Consider the following 12,967-nt stretch of genomic DNA (forward strand, 5'->3'; position numbering starts at 1 on the left):
CCTCAGCAGCAGGATATGTGTGGATGGCCCTGATCTGCATCTTCCACACTTAGCAGCTCACATCTTCCACACTTAGCCAGTCACCAGTGCTCTAAGTTTGGAAAAGTTGTGTTCTGTGAAGTGGCGCTCTGCCCAGGAATGCAGTGGGGGAGGATCTCCAGCAAGCAGGGAGACCTTTGGTTTGTGCCTCTGGCAGGAGCACATTACACAGAGAGTGAGTGTTGCTTTCATGTGGTTTTCCATCTCTCTCTTGGATTTGAGCATAGTCTTGGAGCACCAAGGAAGGAAAGAGCAAGCAAGTTCCCAAAGAAAGGGAGAAAGCCCAGAGCACGCAGGGCTGTACCTGGCTCTGGCATTCATCCATTCCCGGGAGAGGATGGGAGATCCTCCTTTTCCACAGCAAATTCAGAAAAATCCAACCTCAAGCATTAAGACTTGGTGTTTTGTTGGTTTGTTTAACTGCATAAAGAAGCCATTGTGTGATGTTCTTGCTGTACCTTGATCATTGAGCAGGAGCTCTCCTGTCCTGCCCCACAATCAAGGATGCTGCAAGGTGGCTTCCATGGTGTTCCTAAGTGGAACAGAAGGTTGTGAGTGACCACTGTGCTGTGCTCTACAAGTGAGGAGTGCACAGGAGGAGCCTGGTCTCATGCTGCCTAAATAACTGCAGCTAAATGAGCTTTTTACTCCTGTGAGTTGGGAACCTGCTCGGAATTCTCATCAGCTGTTTTGTGCCATTTTCCTCAAACGCCTTGCTGCAGCACGACTCTGTGCTAATCCCTGAATGCTGCTAAACTGGATGCTGAAACCCAGCTATCTGTGAGCTCTGCCACAAGTGTTTCTGGTATGGAAGCACCATTTATCTGTTAAAAATTTATGTCACAGAGGAATGCATTAATCTAAGAAACATGGAGGTTCAGAAGTCCTTTTCTCTTGGCTTCTCTAGCCTGTCATCTTCCTTTCATTTCCAAGACTGACTTGTGATCTAACAACAGCCCCTCAGGCATCATGGAGGCATCAAACCTCTTGTAGAAGAGGGAGATTTACCAGCACAGAATTCTTTGGCCCAGTCACATCTGTCAGAAACAGTTCAGCCCAAACCACAGATCCCTGGAGCTGCTTAGGGAACCTCTACCCAGTGTAATGTTGAAAAACTTCCTGTTTCATCTTAAAGCAGTTGAGACTGATGTTTCCCAAGGGGAGCCTGCAAACTGCAGTGAGATTCTTCCCTTTCAGCTTTTTCACATTTCGGATGCTGGTGTGTTCTGATGTGCAGCTTGGTCCTTAAACCTCTGTTTCTCAGGGAAGGTGAAATCCATCAAAACCCAAGAGCTGCATCTGCCTCATGGAGCAAAATCCATGGAATTCCCACTCCATCAGCTCCAAGAAAAGAAGGGGAAAACGTGAGAGCAGCTGCCTAGTAGAAGTCCTGGAAAGCTTGTGTGTCTCACATATTCTTAGGCTGCTTCTTACAAAGGTACCAGAGCTTCAGACACTTAATGTGTCAAGGACAATGTTCTAGTGATAGGTACCCCAATAAATCCTTCTTCAGAGCTGTCACTAGGAAAGATTGCTCCATCTAGACCAATTCAAGCAGTTTTTGGTTTTCCCAATCCAAGCAATTTCTGGTTTTCCCAATCCATCTGGCATTCAGCCTCTTGTCTGTTGTCCTCTGCAGCCTCCCCAGCTCTGAGTGGTGTGGTTCTGGACAGGCGTGTCTAACTAGTGCCATTAAATAAAAGTAGATAGGTAATTAAATAAAACATTCGATTAAACAGTACTTTAAAATGAAGCACTTCCTTTCTGAATTGTTGATGTAAAATGTCCAGAGACCTCATTCTGGTCCGGACTGAAGGGCTGGATCCTCAAAAACCAGCCAGCTCTTGGACAGTGCTGCACCCTTTATTTGGAACAAAAGCATTTGGAGCCCTTCTGATTTCAGAACAATAAGCAGCTTATTTACAACTCCCTCGACAGTACTTTGTATGCCCATGGGAAGCTGGGGGCAGGTTCAAAATCCTAAAGCCCTGAAGGATCCTGCTCTGGGTACAGGCTCAGTCTGGCTGGCCTTTGATGGAGCGTATTTCCCCTGTCTCCCTTCTGAAGTCAGGCCCATCATTTGATAAAGGCTTCAAACACTTTGTTGTCTTAAGCCTTTTGAACCAGGTCAGTGCAATCCATGTTTGCTGTCTAGGGAGGCAGAGAGAGCCCTCAGCAGTTATCTCTATTGTTTCAGCACAGGGAATTTGCATTCATTATTCTGCAATACTATTAGTTTTGGGGAAGTCTGTGTAGCTCATCCTCTGAGCTAAAGTCAGACACGTGGTGATGTTCAGAGCATCATCCTGCTCACCAGCTCTCTGAGTTACCCTTACAGGTACCCCCAGGACATCATAGGGCGTGTGCTACTGGTATCCATGGGGTGAAGTGAAGTTTATTTCAGTTGCACTGATCTGGGATGCTCAGGGAGACTCTTGCAAAAGGGGCTGCATCTTGCACCCTCAGACAGGCTGCTGAGCCCCTCTGCAAGCTGTTCTGCTGAGTGGGAAGCTCCAAGGACAGGGCAGTGGGTTTTGCAGATGCAGCAGTTTTTCAAAGAGAGAAGAAAACAAGTTCATCCTAAAGATTCTTGGGTTCAGTTGTTGTAATTTCTGTAGTTGAGCTTCAGTCACCTCCAGACTTTGAGAGACTGTGGATAAACATGCTGGGGTATTAGAGGTAAAAGACCCAGAATCATGTTATTTTGAGTTCCCTGGGTAGAGCAGTGATTCCAAATACCTTGGGATCCTCAGCACTGCTGGGCCTGCAGGGAACCACCTCATTGTGGCAGGACTCGGACACTCAGGTTAGCAAACCTCAGCCCTTGCACCCACTGCTACCACAGGTTCAGGAGAGGCTTTGGTTTGGGTTTGGGATGCTGCCCTGCATCAAAGGCTAGGAAAACAAGGGGTAAATCTTTCCCAGTCGTGTTTTTCTGTGGTAGCTGCACCAGGGAGACTGAAGACCGTAAGTGCTGAGCTCTGAGCTGCCTCTTGTTAGGCTCATTAAGTGTCTAACGGAGCAGGGCTTGGTGCTGCCGTCTATAAACAACTGCAGGGAGAGTTGGCATCCTGAGGTGGCAGGAGGGAGGGAACATGTCACCCAGCAGGTTGGAACTTGTCAGGCAAGGGAGAGAATTCCCTCCTTGGGAATCATTGGCGTGGCCTCACAAGGAAGGATGGTGGTGGTGGTGACAGGGTTGGGCTTTCTGAAGGAAGCAGGATCCCTTAGCCAGAGGTGCTTCCCAGGGCTATGCAGGGAAACAGGGAGACATCCTGAGAAGCTCCTCAGGGAGTAACAGAGCAGGAACCAGCTCTGCCACATCTTCCCCTGTGCTGGAGCACATCTGGAGCCCATTTCTGGACTACACAAAGGTGAAACATGCTACTTTGGCCCCTCTGCCAATATTTCAAGACTAAATATCTTTTTGTTGATAAAAATCTTGTTTTGCAGTTTAGTTTTTTTGTGATACAGGCCATTGGTTTGCAGGGCTGGCAGTCCCAGTGGCACTAAAGATGTGATCCCAGGGTGGTGACATCACCTCCCACATGTTGTGCCCTCTCCAGTGGCTGCAGGGATGGAGGGAATGGTTGGTTGGAGCTGTTCCCAGCTCAGATAGATCACTGGGATTGAGATTTGCTGGCAGGCTCAGGAAGACCCATCCCTCCTGGCAAACAAAACAAGCAATGCTTTAACTGGGACCTCTGCAACCCAACTGGGGCATCAGGAAAGAGTCTTCAGCTCCTCGGTGCCATCAGTGGGTTCTTACTGCCTCTGGTTTTCTTCCCTGCCTTCCAGCTGGCAGAGACAGAAAAGCCAATGTGATTTGCATACTTTTGTCAGGTTTTGAGGCAAAGCAGCATTTTAGTGTTCTGCTTTGATCTTCTGGCTGGCCTGGGATAAATTCGGGTGGTCTCTCATCCTCCTTTAAAGTTTTCAAGCTCAATGTCTGCTTCTGATGCTGCATTTGTTCTTTTGCTATGAATTATCTCACATCTTCACATTTAATTTTGTCTCTGGTTCTATATTTCTCTTATGTTAGTATTGAAATATTTGAATGCAGAGTTTTATGCTGTTGAATTTCCAACTATTTTTCCTCCAAATTAAATTTTTATCTCTTCTGCGTCATTTTACTTTTTCTACTAATAAAAAAAATAATAATACAGAAAGGATAAAACTGAAGGGGAAAATGCAGCAGCTGATAGCTTTATACTTCACTACACGAACTTCTTATCCCAGAACCCAGGAATTTAGGAACCAAGTAACTCAGAAGGAATCAAGAATGTCCTTGAACTGCCATAAATATTCATTTATTCACCCAGAGCAGGCAGAAAAATGGCACCTCTGTGCTTGTAAGAGTGCTGTATTGATAAAGCAAGCAGGGAATCATTGCACAGCTCTGAAAAACTGAGATGCAATCCTGTAGCATCCTCCAGCAAGAGAAGATGCTTTGTGGGAATTGGGACCTTGGGCTGTGGGCTAGATTTGCAGACATTGACTGGAACACACTGATCCTCCTGGGATAAGCTGAGTAAGTGTGCACCACAGTCCTCACTTCCACCAAACTGAAAGCATAACTGCTGTAAACAGATGGTTTGAGAGTTGGAAAGGTCTGTACATCCTTTTGCCACCCTTTGAGACCAGGATATTCCTGTTGACCACGATGGGAGAAAAGCACACACTTCCATCACTGAGTGGTATTTGGTGCCAAAAGAGCTTTTTGAATTGCAGCTCTAGAAAATCTTTCCCTGAGATGGGGTGTGTGGAGCTGGTGCCAGCTGAGGAACTCGTGGAGGTGGTGGCTCAGCCTCCAGCCCCCAGATCCTGAGCTGCACCTGAGTGCCTGCCAGGCTGTCCTCCCCCAGCTCCCAGCAGAACGACCGGCATTTCCAGTTATCAAAGGCTCCCAGACAAACGTGGGATTTTTCATTCATGCTTTGCTGAGCCGTGCTGTGTTCTCCCTGCAGCGTACCTACCGAATGCCAAAGGATATCCACGTGGAGCCAGAGAAGTTTGCTGCAGAGCTGATCAACCGTTTGGAGGAAGTACAGAAGGAACGTGAAGCAGAGGAGAAGTTGGAGGAGCGCCTCAAACGCGTTCGAGCGGTCAGTGACCTTCTTATCTCTCCTGCCAGCCTGGCACTCTGCTTGCCCTGTGCCACAGGGAGCTTTCAGCTGGGGTGGCCAGGTCCCTGCTCCATTGCCATGGTCATCACTGGCACAGGGCTCCTGGAGGCTCCTGGAGCCCCCGCAGCTTCCACGATGCTGTTCCCCCATCTGTGCAGGGCTCTGTGAGCTCCAGTGCTCCCTTCTTGTGTAAAATACCAGCCATGGTACTGGTAGTTGAACCGTGGCTTGGTAGAACCAAGCAGTTCCCACTTCTGCCATCACTCAGGGGCTGTGGATGCTCTCAGTCACCTTCTTTGGCACCCTGGCTCTCTGAGTTTGTGAGCAGTCCCTGGGGACTGTGTAAGAGGGGTTCCCTTTCCCATAGGAGGTTTTGTATGATCCCTGTTTCCCCCACAAATGGTGACCAGATGACAGGTGATGTTATGTTTGAGGGTGTTTGTGTCTGCTGTCAGGCCCTTCCCACCACAACCAAAAGGGTTCTGCCCATCAGTGCCTAGCACACCCTAGAAATGTTGGAAGTGGTCAGGTGTGGCATTGAAAATCTCTTCTGGGCAGATAAACACACTGACTCCACTGGGATACCTAACCAGTGGCACTGAGTGCTGTGAGCCCTTGTACTGCTGGGATCCCAGAGCATGAGGATCTGTTAGATGAACCATGGGGATGTGCAAGGCTTTAGCTTCACAACAAGCTCCAGGAGGGAGAGTGACGTCCTGGTCATCTGGTATTACCTGTGTGAGACCCCTGTTCAGCAATATTCATACCACGGCTTTTCTTCTGAGACACTTCATCTCATGGGTACCTGCACATCTTGTGGTGGGGATAGAGAGATCCCAGAGGACACCACGGTGTTACTCAGCATCACTAGTTCAGTGTAGCTGCAGTCCTGTGTGCCAGAGTTTTGGGGTTCTGCAGTTACCAGCTGCTGTGGCCCTGAGGTGAAGGCTTTGGGCTCCATAACCTGCAGCCCTCCCTTAAAGCAGAGGTGTTGGTGCCTGGCTCACTGGCTCTGTGCTTTGAGGGAGGTTGAGCTTCTGGGGCCTTCAGCCCCACTGGAGTATTTTAAAATGCTCATCAAGTAGCTCTTTAAACAGGAAAAAGCTGTAGGTTGTAGTGTTGTCTTTAAACTGCATCTGCATTTCAAATGCAGAGAACAGAGGAAGGCAGAAAGATCTGTAAGGTCCCATTCAGCTGCAGGTGTTTTCCAGCAAACTCCCTACACCTCTGCATCCAGCCAGAAAAGGCCAGCCAGGTGCTATTTTGGGATTAGATTCCTGTTCTTCTGGAATTGCACTGTTCTCCTGTCTGGTGACTATTGCTTTCTAGACAAAGACAGTGTAATCAGCAGCATTTTCTGCTAACACAGTCTTAGAACACTTTTCTTCCTCCTCTTCCCATGGCTCTATTGCAGCCTCCACCTGTACTAAATTACATTATCCCACCCTCTGCCTCCTTGAAGAAGCTGCCAGCAGCAATACCATAAAATCAGCAAATACCTATGTGCCAGAGAATATATTTAAGTCTGTTTAAACACATTTTTGTGTGACTTAATCTATTTTTAAGCCCAGGACTCCCACTAATGCTATATATTAAACCTCTTTGCTGTCTCCAGAATGTATTTCATTGACTGGCTGGCATCTGGCATTAGCCATTCAGGAAAAAGTCGGAGTAAGCAATTGTAGCTTTTTTAGGTCAGCACTTAAGGTGCAGGAGCTGCTGGTATCAGCAAGAGGGAGAACTGGAATCCTGATAGATCACAGGGCTTTTTTCTGTGACCTGAACACCGGGACTGCAGGGTAACCTCTTCCCAGGTCTGCATGGCTCACTGCACAGCAGCACAGGGCAAACCAGGAGCATTAGTCACACTGGACAGTTACCAGCCTAACAGAGAAGCTGGAAATATTTTGCAAAAGCCGGGTGAAAAGAGCTTTTCTCCCTCCTAACGAGCAGCCTGCAGGTTCCCTTTCAAAGCCACATCATGCAGTAACATTGAGAGGAGGCATCTGATTTGAAGCCAAATGCCTTTTACTGAAAAGACTGTCAAGTTTCTGCTTTACAAGGAAAGCAAATTCTGAATTCATTAATTATTCTGAGAAACGTAGCAGAGGATTAGAGGATGTGCATGTTCCCATATTAGTTTTTGAGACATTTCAGCCTCATGTCCACGCATGGAATCTGCTGTCACAGAGACCAGTATTAGATCATACAGATCACTCTGAACCGAACAAAACGGAAAATAAGCCAGGGAGAAGCAAAGCCACCACTGGGATTCTCAGTATTTGAATATAAAACATTGCCTGACTAGAGAGGGCAATCATTTGCATGATGATCGAAGAGGCTCTGTGCTTAGCAGAGCTGTTTCTCCTTTTCCCTTCCCAACCAGCAGCAGCCTGATGGGGGGAGGCAGAGGAGGAGGTTTCCAGCAAGGTATGGCCTGCCTGTGGCTCATCAGTGCAGCTCTCCTCTCCTAATTCAAAGGGAAGGGAGCCTTGCTGGGGAGTAAAAATAGCTCAGCAGTCAGCAAAGTTGGAGCTGCATCTCTGGTTGCTGCTGCCGGTGGGAGCTGCTGGAGGAGCTCTCTGACAATAATATGTCAACAAAGCACCATCTAGTGGTGATGGCAGCAGGGCTGCCTGCCCACCCGGAGTGTCACCTGCCCGCCCACATCACTGTGCCAGCTCGGCTGCCAGCTGTGCCAGCATCACTGCCAGCTGTGCCAGCACTGCTGCCAGGCTGTGCCAACATCACTGCTCAGCTGTGCCAACATCAATGCCAGGCTGTGCCAACATCAGTGCCAGGCTGTACCAACATCAATGCCAGGCTGTGCCAGCACCACTGCCAGGCTGTGCCAACATCAATGCCAGGCTGTGCCAGCACCACTGCCAGGCTGTGACAACATCAATGCCAGGCTGTACCAACATCACTGCCAGGCTGTGCCAGCACCACTGCCAGGCTGTGCCAGCACCGCTGCCAGGCTGTGACAACATCAATGCCAGGCTGTACCAACATCACTGCCAGGCTGTGCCAACACCACTGCCAGGCTGTGCCAACACCACTGCCAGGCTGTGCCAAGCTCCCTGCCAAAATTCTTCTCAGCTTCTTGCCAAGCCTTGCCCAGCTCACTGGCAGATTTTGCTTAGATCTCCACCAGGCTCATTTCCAGGCCTTGCCCAGCTCACCACAGCAAGGTCCCAAAACACAGCTCTGGAGCCCACTCCACTTTTCACTGCAGACTGAGCATGGTGAAAAGATTCAGCAGAATTGGTTCCTGCAGCCTTGACTCAAACCTTTGCCCTTCTCAAGGAAAGACAAGAGCGTGGGATAAGCATCCCAATTTCTTCATTCACTGCTGTTGTCTCACTCCTGGGGTGTTTCCTGCTTGATGTGAGGCTGAGGCCAGTGGCTGGGGGTGGTAAGGCAGGTCCCCATAGACCCACCCCAAGAGCAGCCTCTCCTGCCTGTGGTCCTGCTTGGGGTCCAGATCTGCTCAGTGACACAGATGAGCTGAGCCAACATGAACTGAGCAAGCCTTTTCTCCCCTTAGTCCATCCTGATCTCAGTCTCGAAGCAAAAGTCCACATTACCTAAAAAATAGAGTTCTAGGCAGCCAGAGGATTTCCTAAATCCCAGGCACCCATTTGGGTGGACCAGCATAGGTTCTCACTCTTACGCCACCTTGCTCAGGTGTGACAGCACTGCCAGAGTTCTGGGCTGAGCAGAAAGGACATGCTGCCATTCCTCAGGGACCTGTGTCAGGGTCACATCCTGCCCTGCACATTGGTTGGTGTTTAAGCCTTAGAGGTACCAGCTCCTAAAGCCTCCCAAGTGCTGAGGGTATCACTGGGTATCACAAACTGCTAATAAATGCTCTCCTCAGTGGCAGGGATGTAGTCAGCACATCCCTCACCATGCCCTGTCTCTGAGCTCAGTGCCCAGGGCTGGTTGCACGTGGCTGTAGATGAAAGGTGCCCCTGAAGCTCTTCAGAGTGATCTGTTAGAAGGTGCTGTGTCCCCTCCAGACACCAGCATCGTGTCACACCCCAGGCTTACAGCACCCACGCCTTTGGCACTTTGAAAGCCTGACATTGTCCCTGCTTCAGGTCTGCACCCCCAGGTGTGACACTGAGAGGAAGTCTGTTATTTGCTTTTTTGCTGTGTGGTTGGCAGCTGAGCCTTTGAAGCTGGTTTGCAAATGATGGATGATGGCATCTGACAGGCAAAGCTGATGGGGGTCAGTGTTTTCCAGTAGATGCATTTATCTGGCAGGGCAGAGATACCCTGTGCTACAGCTGATTTCTTCACTGTGCCAGAGGAGGAAAAGAGCAGGATTAAAGGACTCACTGGAATCCTGCTTATGTAATTTAAACAAATAGGAGTCCTGACTTCCAATAAAGAAACTTCATAAATACCTGAGTTTATGTTGGAGTGTAAAGTAGTTCGTCAGCATCAAAACTGTGGTTGTCAGCATGGAGGAGTTTAATTCTTCCTGGCAAGGACTTAAGAGTCACTAACAGCATGTCCTAGACCAGTGTGAACTGCAAGAACAAGCAGTTAGTTCCAACCCATTTCTTTATCTGCACGAAGTGTTTCACTCCAGCCTTAGCATGCCTGGGAGAAATCAATGTTTGATTTCCAAAACCATTCATGCAGCTGTCGACCTTCACTTGCTCCCTCCTGTTACAAGCCTTCTCTTGGCTTTGCCTTGTGAAATAGTCATTTGGGTGAGAAAACCCCCCTGGTCTCACCTGACTCAGAACTGATTTGCTGCATATCCTGTAGCTCTGGGCTTTATCTGATGGGCTTTGAAGCAGTTCCTTACCAAAGGCACGTAGGAAGCTGAAGGTACACTGTGGTGAGTTATGTTTCTGCTGCTGGTTGTTGCAGAACCACCTTCAGGGGACTTGGAATAAGGCTGTGACTGCTCCAGTTGGGTTGTTGGGCTTGTCAGCTGTGTTTCTAAGCCTGGTTGTGATGTGTGGGCTGCCTGGCAGAGCTTCTTGGGTGATGTGTGGAGAACGTTGCTAATGGTGGCTCAGGAAGCAGGTACAGAGACCTGAGCTGCTCTGCTTGGTGGCACCCAGACTGCACAGGCTTGGCTTGAGCATTAGGAATTTCCTGTCAGTCTGGGACAGATCTCCAGAAGGGTGCTGGATCTCCATCATCTTAAAGGTTTTCAAGATCTGACTGGACTAAGCCAGGCCTGACCTAAGTGTTAGCAGCAGTCGTGCTGCAGGCAGAAAGTGAGACTAGGGACCCCTTCCACCACTCCACTGTCATTCTCTGATTGTCCCTGTGTTTCTTGCAGGAAGAAGAAGGTGAGGATGCAGATATGTCTTCTGGTCCCTCAGTCATGAGCCACAAGATGCCTTCTGCCCAAGCCTTCCATCACTTTGCTCCTCGTTATGCTGAGATGGGCTGTGCTGGGATGCAGATGAGAGATGCCCATGAAGAAAACCCCGAAAGCATCCTGGATGAGCACGTGCAGCGTGTGATGAAAACTCCAGGCTGCCAATCTCCAGGGCCTGGCCGTCACTCTCCTAAGCCACGGTCCCCAGAAAGCGGCCACTTAGGAAAGCTGCCAGGGACACTAGGAACAATTCCTCCAGGGCATGGCAAGCACGCAATAAAATCAGGAATGAAACTGGATGCACCTGGCTTATACCACCATAAACATGTCTACCACCACATCCATCACCACAGCATGATGAAACCAAAAGAGCAGATCGAGGCTGAGGCCACGCAGCGAGTGCAGAACAGCTTTGCTTGGAATGTAGATTCACATAACTATGCAACAAAGTCACGAAACTACAGTGAAAACTTGGGCATGGCCCCTGTCCCCATGGACTCTTTAGGCTACAGGTGAGTCAAGGAGCACCCAGTGGGATTCCCAGAGTTGTGGCTTCTCTAGGAAGCTCTTCTATAAACAGGCTGTAGCATGTCAGGGAAACAGCAGTTGAGCCTTTTCTTGTGAGAGCTTATGCTGGATGTCATTTGAGGGCTCTTCCCCTTCAGAAATTGATATGCCCTGATAACCTTTTTAAAGTCCTTTTAGTTTCTGTGATCTGGTGCTGAAAGACACTCTCTAACCAAGATTTTTATTGGCCTTGATTATAAAATAGATTTCCTGCTCCTTAAAGCAGTGGAGATGCTTAGAAATTGCAGGTGCTGGTCTACTTCTCCATGCACCAGGAGTTGGATGTTGGGACTGTCTCTCGAGGTCTGGGTAATAGAAACAGTTCTCTTAAGGTGTTTATGAGAGGACAAAAAACCCCCATCTTATTTGTTGCAAGGCTAAACCCATTTACCAGAAGGGCTCCTTTTTCTTCCTAACAAAGCAATGGACACTGCAGTGCTGCCCTTGCAGCCAGTCCCAAGGGGATGTTCTCCAGGGTAGGATGTTCACCCTCTGCCCAGAAAAGCCATTTGGCTGCATTACAGGCTGCTTCCATCTTTCCTGGCCATTTGAATTCCTCCATCCCTCCCGTGCTGCAGGGAGAGAGGGGAGCTCCTTTTCTGTGGCAGGTTTTGCTGGTCCTGTTACTGGGTGACTGCAAAGGTGGGAGTGCAGCTCAAGGCTGACCATGGCGAGGAATGGGCATGGAGCAGCCACAGGGGAAAGCTGTGCTCACCCTGAGTTTGTCTGGCTCCCCAGGGCTGAGGCTTTGGGATATTTCTTTGCAGTGTACTGGGGTGGGACAGTTAGTGAAGGCAGGTTGGCTGAGTCTGCAGCACTCAGGATCAACTTTTTGGGGTGTCAGGAGTGCAGAGGCAGCTGAAGCAAACTGCTCTTCAGGAGGGAAAGGCACTTAAATCCACCATGTTTGTATGGGGAAGGGTTGTTGCTTCAACAGAGATGAGCATGGCCATCCATGCTGGACCAACCCAAAGCCCCATCTAGACACCAGACTTCCTTCTAGCAGCAGCTACAGCATATATTTAATGAGATTTAAAGGACACACTTAGAGCTGTCCTTCCTCTGGCACAAACTCTCAGTTCCTGGCAGTCCCTGAATTAGAAGCTTCACAAGACAAGGGTTTGCATTCAAATGGTCTTGTTTGGCAGCCAGCAGTCTCTTGTGGTGGCTTCTCTGCCTCTTTGTTGAACCCAGCTGGTGTGCTGTTCCCTCAGCCCCCCATGACTGTGTCTGTGGGCCAATGACAACCTGCAGAAAACAGCATTATTATTTTCAGTTTGCACTGAACTTGATGCTGCAGAATTGCATTTGATACCCAGTAGTCCTCATGCTGGGAGAAGCAGAGAGTTGTCAGCTTGCCCTGCCTTTGTAGACCTGCAGCAGTTCCTCTCCAGGGCTTCTTCCAAAAACAAAAAAAAATCGGCAAAGCTATCCAAGAGACCCCTGCTCCTCTGTGGTGTTCAGGTTGTTTTTCCTGTGTGTTAGTGAACATGCAGGAGCGAGGTCCTGTGCAGTAAAGCAGATGGATGATGAGGACAGTGGGAGTCTCATGGAATGACAGACCAGCATGAGGGAGTTCTGTGTGGCCTCCTGAGCCTGGGGCTCCTTGGCTGGGCACGTGGCCATGTGTCCCATGGTGTTCTGCAGGAGCCTTTGCTGTGGCCACACGTGTAGCCAGAGTGTTGGCTCCTGCCTGCCATCCCTGGCTGTGGTGCTTCCCTCTGGGAGGCAGCCCACCCTGCTAGGATGAGCTCTACCATGAGGTGAAGCCTCCTTCAGGTGAGGGTGAGAACCAAACTCTGGGCATGGCAAGTCAGTTTGGGCTATCAGTGAACCTGAGGGCGATAGGAAGGACCCGGGTTTCAAACAGTGGTCAGGCATGGAG

The 12,967-nt window shown here is 49.3% G+C and overlaps 1 protein-coding gene across 4 annotated transcripts in view; it reads left to right on the forward strand.

The window, feature by feature from the left end:
* Positions 1–12,967, forward strand: part of AXIN1 (axin 1) — a 78,322-nt gene that overhangs the window by 56,110 nt on the left and 9,245 nt on the right. For all 4 annotated transcript variants that reach the window (XM_088174550.1, XM_088174549.1, XM_014890937.2 and 1 more), the window contains 2 exons: positions 5,007–5,144; positions 10,474–11,027. In XM_088174550.1, coding sequence (XP_088030676.1) covers positions 5,007–5,144; positions 10,474–11,027 — 692 coding nt within the window. The remainder of the gene's footprint in view (positions 1–5,006; positions 5,145–10,473; positions 11,028–12,967) is intronic.

Source organism: Sturnus vulgaris, chromosome 16 (genome assembly GCF_052056855.1).
Source record: "Sturnus vulgaris isolate bStuVul1 chromosome 16, bStuVul1.hap1, whole genome shotgun sequence".
In the NCBI taxonomy this organism is placed as follows: domain Eukaryota; kingdom Metazoa; phylum Chordata; class Aves; order Passeriformes; family Sturnidae; genus Sturnus; species Sturnus vulgaris.